Source organism: Musca domestica, unplaced genomic scaffold (genome assembly GCF_030504385.1).
Source record: "Musca domestica strain aabys unplaced genomic scaffold, Musca_domestica.polishedcontigs.V.1.1 17, whole genome shotgun sequence".
Taxonomy (NCBI): domain Eukaryota; kingdom Metazoa; phylum Arthropoda; class Insecta; order Diptera; family Muscidae; genus Musca; species Musca domestica.
Window position 1 is genome coordinate 14562779 of NW_026712230.1, and position 13047 is coordinate 14575825.

General features: G+C 36.2%; 1 protein-coding gene across 1 annotated transcript; it reads right to left on the minus strand.

The window, feature by feature from the left end:
• Positions 1-3845: 3845 nt before the first annotated feature.
• On the minus strand, positions 3846-12630 carry LOC131801759 (dynein regulatory complex subunit 2). Its single transcript, XM_059120705.1, has 6 exons — positions 12496-12630; positions 12179-12431; positions 11900-12123; positions 11205-11597; positions 4797-4970; positions 3846-4712 (listed from the first exon to the last, which is right to left on the minus strand). Exons 1-6 carry the CDS (start codon positions 12628-12630, stop codon positions 4269-4271), a joined length of 1623 nt encoding a protein of 540 aa, XP_058976688.1. The 3' UTR covers positions 3846-4268.
• Between the last annotated feature and the right edge of the window lie 417 nt (positions 12631-13047).

The following is a 13047-nucleotide window of genomic DNA, read 5'->3' on the forward strand; positions in this document are numbered from 1 at the left end:
GGAAAAATTTGGCAAAAATTATCAAAATACTGAATATCCAGAACCTCTATGAAATTTATATTTCAAGGATTATCTTCTGTCAAATCTTCTTCAATACAATTTCGTGGGTATCAAAATACCGAATTTCGGGGGGTATCGTTATATGTGCGCCATGGGAAAACGTGGACCTAAATATTCAATGTTCTGCCACCGGAGCTAGAAACCATTATGAACTACAAGTACCAATTTTTACACAAATCCGTGGAAAAATGTGGCAAAAATTATCAAAATACTGAATATCCAGAGGTACAGTTATATGGGGGCTATACAAAAACGGCGCTAGGTGGAAGAGCGGGACTGGGACTTTTTATTGAAGAACCAAATACCGTAATCTCTTTCCGTTTGCCCGTTCACAATACGATCCTGCAAGGGAGGGTCCGGGCGATTGTAGAGTGTCTTAACTGGCTCAACTTTAGTTTAGAGCGCACAACAGGCCTATACTGGTTTAAGTGTATGACCATCAGGGCACGCTACGAATTGTTTCGCCCCTCTTTTCAACCTAACCTAACCTATACAATAACGTGGACCGATATATCTGATTTTCAATACCATAACGCACACTGTTGTGCCAAATTTTCAAGCTCTTCGTCAAATAATGTGGCCTGTATCGTGATTTCAGATGGACAGACAGACGAACTCGTTAAATCGACTTAGAATTTCATGATGATTATTAATATATATGTGCTTGATGGGGTCTACGACGAACATTTAGGGATTTAGGGAAACGGAATGACAAAGTTAATATACCCTCCGTTTCAAGGTGGTGGGTATAAGTAGTGAGAATTGTATAATAATTGTACAGACAATTTCATTTTGCAAATATTCTATATTAAGAAATTATTTGTAAATTTGTTCTTAATTAATAAATACGTTCACTTCTTTCAAATTGCATTAGAAACACACGGTGATGTTACTCTCGGTCTTTATATATATAAAACTTAAAGAGTTATTCTTACAATTTTTCACCAAGTTCATTCTTTCGGCTTTTATTTTACCCTGTCTTTTGAATAAAACATGATTTCCAATGTATCAACAATTTGTCATTTTCATCCAAAGAAAAGTTTCGATTCTCAAAGGATATGCATGTCTTCAAATTTGATTGATTTATTGTCTCGACATGACGACAATAAAAGAAAGATGTGCCTCGTTGTATGGATAAATATCTGCGTATGTAAAGGCAGTCATCCGCCTATGGCAATGACAAAACATTATTACCCCTAATTTTGTCACAAAAACACACACACTCACAAAGAGAACATCATCAATTGCCGGAGATGAGATGGAAATAAATTCAAAGACAGCTAGAATGACGTACAAAATATTATTTAAATAAGCAAAGAATTGTTATCGTTTATCTTACGAGGATCTATTTATCCAGAGGAAGGAGAATCATAGAATTTTTTATTGTCGGCTATATAATACGCTACACCACCGTCGTAGGCAGGGTACCGGTTCCATCCGGTGGATGGGGGCCCATCCGAAATGTTTTTCAAAGACATTTCTAGCTTCGTGTGAAATATGAAACTTTGAGGCAAAGTTTTCTGCACCTAAAACTATTTTGACTAGCATATATGTTGATAGGATATGAAAATACAAACATTTATATCTGATCGACGCAAAGCTTAGCAGCAGACAAAAATTTAAAACAAACCAGAAAGGAAAGGTCAAAAATCGAACAGGGCCGACTGTATGATACCCTATACCACTATGCTCGAATGTAACATATATTCAGGGTGAGATAAATACACTGCAACAAAGTCAAACGTCATAATTTTTACTTTTTTTTTAAATGTTATTGAATGAAAGCAAAAAATATCGGAAATAGCATCAGATGTTAGAATAAGTTTAGCTTTGTCCAATTCCAATTCGATCACCTTTGGCACGAATCCTGGCCTTCAAACGGCCAATGAAACCGTCACATGCTGCCCGAATGTTGCTCTGTAGTACTTTGGCCCATTTCCCCCGAAGCGCTTGCTTGAGGTGATCGATACTTTGGTATTTTTTAGGGCCAACCATGCTTTCCAAAATACTCCAGACACAATAGTCCAGCGAATTGGTATCCATATATTTTTCTCGATAATATTTAGAATTTATTCTGATGTCACGATCGATTAATACGAGCGGAGAGCGACCATCGGCTGTTATGGCGGCCAACACCATCACCATAGCCGGCGTTTGAGTTCTGGTGTCCATTTCTGGAGTTCATTTTTCAATATTTGCCGAATGGAATATTGCGATATGTTCAGCTCACGAGCCATTTTTCAGCCACTACGACGCGATTTTCGCTTCTTTACTTTTCGAACCATTTCTGCTGATGTTGCTGTTTTCTTCCGTCCACTTCCTTGACGTCGGGCTACGCTACCAGTATCACGAGCGATGGTACGATTTATTCACATTTAAATGCTGGAGTGGACGAGTTGCTTGGAAATGACAGCAGTCTGAAGTTGGATGCAGTTTTTTCATCTCACCCTATATATATGGGATCTATAGCTGATTACCTCCAAGCTGAACTGATTCCCTCCAAATTTCTAGGAAGAATTCAGTCGGAATTGTCTAAATTCAGCCCATTCGGGCTGATATTAACCATTTGCTGCACAAAAAATGTAAAATCGAATAAAGATATATATGGGAGCTATATCCAAATCTGAACCGATTTTGACAAATTTTTAAACACTTATTTCTGAGTTGTATCTGACATCTGAAACCAAATATAGTTGTTGTGGATGGCATATTACGCATGTGAGGGACTTAAATCCCGAATCGGGTGAAACATTTCTATAGGAACTATAGCTATATCTGAACCGAATTTCACAAAATTTGATGTACTTGCATCTAGACTAAAATCCGTCGGATATGCCAAAATTCAGGTCATTTGGATTAATATTGGTCACTTGGTGTACAATTAACCCGAAATAGGTTGAAGATAAATATGTGAGATATATCTGAATTTGAACCGATTCTCACCAATTTCAATAGGATTCGTCCTTGGGCCAAACAAAAATTGTTTGGAAAATTTCATCTCGATCGGATTATAAATGCGACCTGCATTTTCTTCACAAAAATGTGTATACAGACGGACAGACGAAATGATATGCATAAATCAACTCAGAAAGTGATTCTATGAAGATCCTCAAGAGTAACTGTGGGTCTATCACGCTTTCTTCTCCATGTTACAAACATAATACCCTTACCACTATGTGCTGTAGGGTATAAGAACGGATTATTGGATAATATTTATAGGGTTAAATGTGGATTCACAAAGGAATGACTTTAATCCTGAAATGTGCCTCTGAATTATAATTTTGTTTGCAGTTTGATAAAGATTAGAAAATTAAATTTTGATCAAGTTTATCCATTTTTATCTTGGACTAAGAATTTAAAAAAAAAATTGTGAACAATCCCATGCACTTAGCATTTCAAAATAAAATATGTTTAATGAAGCCATTAAAACTTTTCTTTATCATTACATTTTCGTTTGTAATAAAAATCATCTTTTTTTCATCCACCTCCTTTTAAACAATGCCTAACCTTAGATTTCTGCTGAAAATAAATGCCATATTCCAAAGATTATCTACCACAATAAACCATTGTGTCCAGGTTTCATTAAAAATTATTATATTTCCTTATGATTTGTTACAGTTGTCAGTTATTGTTGTTGCATTGAGTTGATGTTTAATGTCCGTCACTACCTTAACCTCAACCTTCGGCAAATATTTTGTCTTAAGTTCTTTCACTGTGCGGGGGGAGGGGTTAAAATTTCCGTTTTTTCTGAATGCAAGGAGAACACTTAATGGCACAATGAAAAGAAATGATAAATTTCGATGACATTAAATTTATATATTTGTTCCTTTTATTACTTTTTGACACATATTTGATGGAATGACGACCACATCAAAAATGGAACTCAATTGTTCAAGCAACCAACAACTGACATTTATTTTATGTTCCCCACACCTCACTTAATAACACAAAAGAAAAGAAAAAAACACAGGAAAATTATTACTTTTTATATGAAAAACTCTTGGCAGTGTCATATTTTATGGTGGCCACCAAAGTGGAGCAAAGAAGCCACAAGAAAACGACAAAGAAGAAGGTCCGCAACATCTGTTGTTTGATGGATAAAAAAAGTGGCAAGGACACTCCTTGGCTTATTGATCGCTTTATGTCAGCCACACATCCTTGCGAGTCCACCTCTCTTCGCTTCAATCGCTTTATTGCAATGTGATTTTTCAATGTTTTATTGCGACAATTTTGGCCAGTTTCGGTTTGCCTTTGGACAACAATCGTGAACGTACAACGGTGGTGAGATTTGCCTCCGTAACACAAGAGGTGTGGGGACGACGACAATAACGCGTCTGCTGGTGTTGGGGCTGTGGTGGTGGGCGACCCATTTTCACATCTGCCGACTGACATGTTTGGCGTTGATCCAAATCGATACGTTCCACTCGGTCAACTCGCATACTGCTTGGCCTCTTGGCCAAATAATCGTTGACATGGGTGTTAATGCCGTTGGCAATGTTAAGGCTCATTAAACGTTCCTCCAATTCCCTTTTCAGTCGTTCGTTTTCTTCTTCCAAGCCCCGCTTGCGTTGTGTCAGACAAACCAGATCTATTTTAACATTGTTAACACGCCGCCAGAAATCTTCCATCAATTGCCAGTTGCAAAAATTATCCTAGAAGTTTTTTTTTTTTTTTTTTGGAAATAAACAAATAATTTGTTGTAATATGTTGAAGGAATAAAATAATGCTTAACTTACTGACTTCAGCTCCTCCGGTACTTGTGAATATTCCTCAGCTTCATTTTCAAACATTATCTTGCTAATGGGCGGCAAACCCATGGGTAAAACTTTCTCCTTTTCTGTTTCGAATTTACGACAAACAGCCACCAATTGTAGCAGAGTGTTGCCTTTTTCGAAGATATTTTTTAAGTTCTGAAATGAAAAAAAACTCACTATGAAAAAACCAGTATAGAAATTTTTAAAGTCGGGCGGGACCGACTTTATGATACCCTACACCACTTTGCTAATTTAGTAGAGCTCCACATAACAATTAAAAGTTTTTATGCGAAAATTCAATCATACACGCTATAATTATAAGTATAACTTAAAGTTCAAAGGACTACATATGCCGAATCATTTGTATCTTTTAAATTCGGACTTGTATAGCCCATTTGGGAGATATATCCAAATCTGAACCGATCTTGATAAGATTAGGTAGAGATATTTCTGAGCTGTATTTGATATATTTCCCTGAATATCGTTGTTACGAAGTGCATATTACGGCTGTGGATAACAAATGCAACAAATCGGATGAACAATATATATGGAAGCTATAGCTATATCTGAAACGATCTTGACCAAATTCGGCATACTAGCTTCTAGACTTAATTCAGTCGTGTGTGCCAAATTCCATCCCATTTGGGCAAATATTACATGTTTGGTGCACAATAAAAAGTAAATCGGGCGAAGTTATATATGGGAGCTATATCCAAATCTGAACCGATCTCGATAACATTTAGCAAAGGTATTTCTGAGCTGTATTTGATATATTTCTCCTAATATTTTTGTTACAGAGTGCATATTACGGCTGCGGAGGACAAAAATAAAATATCGGATGAACTATATATACGGGAGCTAAAGCTATATCTAAACCGATTTCGATCAAATTTGGCATACTTATTTTCAGGCCTAATTTGGTTGTATGTGCAAAATTTCATACCATTCGGACTGATATTACAAGTTTGGTGCACAATAAAAAGCAAATCGAACGAAGATATATATGGGAGCTATATCTATTTGCCTATTATTTCCAATTTCAATAGGGTTTGTACTTATATGGCGGCTATTCCAAAACGTGCATCGATATATCTTATTTTCATTACCAACTATGTGTATACTGATTTCTACAGACAGACAGACGGATGTCGTTAAATCAAATAATAAATATATTTTACGGGGTCTACGACGAATATTTAGGGATGTTTCAAACGGAATGGCAAAATACAAATACTAGTGCTCCGGAACAGTGTTTCCATATAAGGCGTAGCAAATCGAAACAACACGAAACGAATATACTTCTTCAAGTTTTTATACCTTCATTCTGTTTGCAGCACCTCGAAAAGTCCCCAAAAAGTATATATGTTCCTGATCAGAATAAAATTATTAGGCAATTTAGAGATGCCCGCCTGTCTGTTGAAATCACGATAAAGTCAACATTATTTAATCTAGACTTTTGAAATTTAGGTTATTCGGGTTATTTCTTATTTATACCCTACAACACTAAGTGTTGGGGGTGTTATAAGTTTGATTGGGCCAAAAATTATTTAACACTTCGAAATATTGGTTTCCCACATAGGAAAGTATATATGGATCTTCCCATCTCGCTGAGGTGAGTCGATCTAGCTATGTATTTCCGTCCGTCCATGTTAATTTGTAATCACTCTACAGGTCGCAATTATAGCCCAATCCCCACGAAATGTAGCATGAATGTGGTGATAGGGAGAGAATAGAAGCCTATTGTTTTTGGAGATGATTGTATAATATTAAGAGGTTGAAATGGACCAAAAAACTGAAAATTTTCCTGATTTTGCAGTCGCTCTACAGGTCGCAATTATGGACTAATCGACGCGAAAGTTTGCATGGGGCTAGAGTTTAAGGCTGAGCGGAAGCCTTCCAAGTTTGGTCATCGGGTAATATTTAGTGAGTGAAATAGACAATAACATTTGTGTTAAATATTCAAGTCAAATTTTCCATTAAGTCGCCAATATTTTTAATACCGTCGAAATCACAAATAGATGAAAAGGTCAATTCTGACCATTACGTTGATACCGATAATAAATATCTCGTATATATATATATTGAAGAATAAATAATGTGTTTATACAAAGGGAAGGAGTGTTAGCTAAAATGTAGAAATTTTGTCAATTCAGAATGCCCTCACGACATAAAAGAATAAAATCTAGAAACAGCATAAAAAGAAGCCAATACTGATGTTGCTATAGATTTTGTGATTTTTTTTTTATTTTTAATCGGATGCGATGTTTTCAGTTTGACTTATTATATTGAAGTGTACATTTTGGCATATTTTTTACCCTATAACACAGGTTAGGGTTATTATATATAATTATCGTCCGATCCTCACGAAAATTTCCACAAGGGTAGGGATAGTTTCAGAAGGGCTACATCTATTGTTATTTTTTAAAGATGCCCATAATATGAAATGGACCAACAACTAAAAATGTTCCGGATTTTGCAGCCGTTATAAAGGTCACAAATAAAAACCAAATCTCGCATGAAGTTTCAGTTTAGGACAGTGGTTAGAATGGACCACTACTTTTCTGTAAAAAATACCAACATTTCCATACTACCGAAACGCTGAAAATAACATACAGGTGAAATCCAAAATACACGAAATGCGAACTTCTGGCTTTTTATACCCTACAACACTATGTGTTGGGGGTATTATAAGTTTGATTGGGCCAGAATTTATGTAACATCTCGAAATATTGGTTTCCCATGTAGGAAAGTATATATGGATCTTCCTAGCTCGCCGAGCTGAGTCGATCTAGCTATGTATGTCCGTCCGTCTGTCCATGTTAATTTGTAATCACGCTACAGGTCGCAATTATGGCCTGATCCTTACGAAATTTTGCACGAAGGTGGTGTTAGGGTCAGAATAGAAGCCTATTTCTTTTGGAGATGATCGCCAAATGTTTAGGGGTTGAAATGGACCAAATACTGAAAAAAATGTCGGATTTTGCAGTAGCTATACAGGTCGCAATTATAGACCAATCGATGTATGTAGCTAGAGTTTAGGGCGGGGAAGAAGCTTACCAATTTGGGTGGTCATCGGATAATATTTAGCGGGTAAAATAGAATTTTCATTAAATCGTGAATTTTTGAAATCCCGGCGAAATCACAAAGTCATGACAAGGTTACTTCTGACCTTTACATTGATGTTATTATCCAACAAATCGGATATATAGCAAAATATGTGCGATATATATGTCTATCAAAGAAGATATGCTTGAAAGATATCTTATATGTCTAGAACGGCTGAACTGATTTCGACAGTTCTCATTAATTCAGAATGGCCTCTTGGCAGGAAAGAAAAAACGTCTAAAAAATCGCATAAAAATATCTCTCTAAAGATGAAAATATTGGTTTTGTAACATTTTCTCATATTTTTTCAATTTTGTCATATTTTTTTTTTTTTGCATATTTTCATTTTGAATTAAACAGTTGGTAATATTTTTACAGCTAACAAAACTAAGTAGTTAGGATATCAGGATATCATATACAGATCGCATTTATGGCCCGATCCTTACGAAATTTTGCATGGGGATAATATGAGGGTCTGAATAGATGCCTACTTTTTTGGAGATGATCGCTATATATTTAGGGGTTGAAATGGACCAAAAAACTGCAAAATTGTCAGCAGGTCGTAATTATCGCCCGATCCTCATGCACATTTGAATGGGAGTTACCGGACATTGCAAAAGCCAAGCAGTTTTGGATGGCCATCCAAAAATATTCAATGTGTAAAGGAGTTTGCCAACTTTTGTAGACAAAATACGAAAATGTCCATTCCAGCGACTTTTTGGAGAATTCACAAATACAGAAAAGACGCACTTCTGACTATTTCGTTAACGCTGATTTCGTGGAAGAATATAGTCAAATGTCTGTATCTCATATAGATGCGTTTCAGTCAAAAACCAATAATAAATGTTAATCTTTTGAGAGATTAGAGGTCTTTGGGAGAGATTAGAGGTCTTTGGGAAATATTGGTTCCAGATCTAGGAAGACCATTTACGTGCAACATCTACCAATAAATTGGAAATGAGCAAATTCGTTTAAGTTGCTATTATTCGAAAATTAGAGAACGAAACCTGATGGTTTTCTTTTATTATTTGTCACAATATCTTGTGGAGTTCTTTCGAGTATCTCGCCTATATAAAATGTATGGTTTATTATAGTGTTGTAGAGTATTCAACGGTCGGCCCCGCTCGACTGTAGCCTTTGCTTACTTGTTTATGCTGATTTCGTTGACGAATATAGAAAAATATCGTAGATAAGCAAATCGTAAATTATATAGGGGTTCAAATGAACCAAAAACAGAAAATTTTTTTCTGATCAATCAATTGAAACCAATCGACGCAGAATTTTGCATGAGAACATAGTTAAGAACAGGGAAGAAGTCTTGCATTTTGGATGACCATTGGATTATATTTAGCTGTAAAATGGACAATAACCACTAACAGCACGACGGAGTGCGTAAATATTGGGCAAATATTCCTGGTCAAAAAGCTAAGGGTAATATCTGGGCAGTACTTTATGACATAATGTCAAAAGTGAAACTTTCCAAGATGGTTGTGGACATCAAGGGGCTTCTAACATATTGTAGTGTTGCAGGGGTATCACATGACCGGCCACCCACCACTGTAGCCTAGCTTACTTGTTTTATAAAACAATTTAATATTCTAAGTTAACAAAGTGCGGCCCGGCTGAACTTATAACCTCTTTTACTTGTTATACCGTTTACCATAGTATGAAGGGAACAGAAAGTTCGTCATTCCGTTTGGAACACCTCGAAATATATATTTTAGACCCTACAAAGTACATATATTCTTCATCAGCTCAAAATTCGATGTCGATTTTACGATGTCCGTTCGTCTGTCTGTCCGATCAGCATAAAATTCTCTGTCGATTTAATGGTGTCAGTACGTCTGTCCGTCTGTGGAAATCCCTCTAGCTTCCGAGCGAATTGAAGTAGGTTGATACAATTTTACTCAGATGTGTGTTTGGTCTGCAGGACTTTTGGCATTGGCATTAAGCTAACAATATGGATTTGAATGAACAAATGGAGCTGAAAATTTTGCACTAAAAAGTTCGAAAAATCTAAATTTGCATTAAGGTTACGTTTTAAGAAATAGGGTTAATATATGGATAAGGATTTTTAAAAACGTACCAACAAGTACGAAATTTTGGTATATGAGGAAGGGATATTTGAAATTTTGAATGAAGGCATTTGATGTTGTGTGCGGATTGGATAAGGAACCAAATGTCATATGAGAATTAAAAATAATGGATAAAAGTCACGTAAGAAATTTGCTATGAAAACCAAGTTCAGGGAGCAGGTTTGATATAAGGAGGTACTTTCCAAAATGTGTATTGTGTTTAACAACTGTACTAAACGACACTCAATTTGGTTTTAGTTGAATGGAAAAAGATAGAATGTTAAAATTTATTATTGAAAAAGGCCTTTCTGAAAATGTGTACTACAAGTGAACAATATGTTACTAAATTTAGCATATATCATGAGAATAGAAGTGGTATAATAAATATTGGTATAAGGATAACTGTGAATTCTATGCGTTTAGTGTAGGAAAAGCAAGTAAGAAAACTATAAAACTAGTAATATCCCCACCAGTTGGGACGAATTTGGCATTTTCAATACCAAAATTCCTGCAGACATAATATACATTTGAGTAAAATTTTATCAGTCTACTTCAGTTTGTTTTGAAGCTAGAGTGATTTCCACAGACGGACGGACATCGCAAAATCGACATAGAATTTTATTTTGAGTCGTTACGAACGGAATGACAAACTTAATATACCCTCCATACTATGGTGGGGGGGGAGGTACCAGACGCGTTAGGTCGATATCTATCATCTTCACACCATATCTGTTATTAAAAGAAATATAGGGATGAGTGAAACTTGAAGAGAATCAGATGTTTATTCGTATTTTATGAGCTTTTCGTTATTCAAAATTTTGACCCCTTTGTGGCGGATGTACCAGATAGTGTGGACCGATATATCCTATCTTCATCAAAACTGTTTGAATATGTGAAATTTACTGAGAATATGAAGCCTATATCCCACATTTTTAAAGATAAAATTATTCAAAATGTTGGCCCATTTTGGAAAAAGGTACCAGAAGTAGTGGTCCGAAATTATATCTCTTCACAGCTAGTTTTGTGTTGACAGAAATATTGGAATATACCAAGTTTAAAAAAATCGGATGCTCATTTCCCATTTTATGATCGTTTTGTTTTTGAAAATTCTGACTGATTCTGATGGGGCTAATGTATTCCATCTTCACACCAGTAGAAATATTGGGATCACCATGAAAAAATAAAAAAATAACTCTCCCATTTTACTCACCTTCACCGCCTGATAACTTTCCACACTCATCGTTTTGAATTTCTCCTGATTCCCCTGCAATTCAGCATCGATTCTTTCCTTTAGTTCCGCATGTTTCGTCATCATGTATTCTTTGAGATCTCTTAAATGTTTCAACTTCACTTCGCTTTTATCTTCAGCATCGGCCACGGTAAGTTTCAAAGCGGCCAACTGATTGCTGGCCTTTTCTATCTCATAGCAATATTCTCGAGTTTGATTTGTATATTCTTCATCTTTTTCTTTCAGATCCATGTAATCAGCATAGAATCCTTCGGTATGCTGAACATATTCAGCCAATGCCTGTTGGTATTCTTTCCATAGTTTTTCGAGTTTTTGTTCGCCCTTTTCGGTGATTTCTTCAATACGTAGCTGCATCTGTAAAGGAAGGGGGTTTCTAAATAAATGTTTAAAAAAAAATGCCACCCATGCTATAGATAAAAGGTCTTCAAAAGCTTTCTTCTGAAAAAAGAAAAAAGTGAGAAATTTTAAATAAAGTATTTGCAAACAGGTTGACCCCCTCCGGAATGGCTATTTTTATAAATTCATTGCTAGTTTTTAATAGAAAACTTATTATACTACCAGAATGCCTTTAATAGGTTGTCCGTAAGAACAACACCTTTAACAGATCCCCAATAGGCTAAAGGACTTCAGATAGGTTTCTATAGTAGGTTCCTTACTGTTGCCTTTATATCATCCAATTTCTCCAAATATCTCTCGTGGGCCTCATTGCGCTGATTCTCATTTTTCTCTTCCAGCTGATAGTAGACATTCTCCAGTTGTTCCTGGGCGCGCTCCCGTAAATTTTGCATTTTACTGAAATCCTCATTAAATTGTTCGAGCATTGTTTGCCTCTCGCGTTCATAGTTCTCCTTGAAGAAATCCAAGCGTTGTTCTTGGATATCTGTAAATGGCAAACAGTAATATTGGAACAGAAATCTTCCATCTCCTTCACTCACTCATAAAATGATGCAACATTTCCATGTGGGTTTGGGAACTTGTATCATGTTGGCCATGGGCCACTTCTAAGTCGTGCAGCAATCGCTGTATGACATCGTCCTTGTGGTCCAACATGTCCTTGCTGTATTTTTCCATGTCAATAATTTCTTTGCGCAACTCCTGACATTTGACCTGTCTCAAAATGGAACGCCACTCTTGATTGATTTTGGCCATATTCAGGCGGCTGAAAGCCTCTTCACGTTTCAGCTTATTCTGCGAATGGCAAAAGGACCGTAGTAATAATTTAAAGATGTGACATTCCCAAAGGACAAATTACCTTCATATACATGGAAATCAGTTGCATTTTACGGCGACGAGCCTCTTCCTCAATATCAGCCCGTAGCTGGAGATATCTTGCCCTTTCCTCTTCGGACATTTTTGCCAATTTATTTCCTTTACCTTTCTTACCCATTTTTGAGGAATTTTGGGGATTCTAAGTAATTTTTAATTTAAAAAAATTTAAAATTTCCACTTAAACAAGTCACAGGATATTCAAGAAAAAGGATGTGACCCGAAGTTCGATGTAGCTGGTTGGAGTATAAAATTTATTTTTTCCCTTTTGCATTGTTTGGAGTCCATAACTTGGTTGCCGGCTTACCCCCATCACACGGTTGGTTACGTTGACAACCTGTATGGGCTGCGTTCGTAGTTAATTTATGAAGGTAAACAGCGGCAACAACTTGAAAAGCAGGCTGCCAGGATATATGAAGCCTATTGAAGCGTAGAGAGCGTGTAGAATCTATGTGCCCTGGTTGGCGGATGTGTGTGTGTCTGATATATGTTTGCATATGACATGTTATCGAATTATTTGATACTTCTCAACTCAACT

What these genes read in the sequence shown, in the direction of transcription:
- LOC131801759 (XM_059120705.1), bottom strand. Translation starts at nt 12,630, where the DNA reads ATGGGTAAGAAAGGTAAAGGAAATAAATTGGCAAAAATGTCCGAAGAG. An exon ending in AAAGTTATCAGGCGGTGAAG is followed by an intron (nt 4,971 to 11,204) that starts GTGAGTAAAATG and finishes TTTTCATTTCAG; the next exon opens with AACTTAAAAAATATCTTCGA. An exon ending in TACCGGAGGAGCTGAAGTCA is followed by an intron (nt 4,713 to 4,796) that starts GTAAGTTAAGCA and finishes AAAAACTTCTAG; the next exon opens with GATAATTTTTGCAACTGGCA.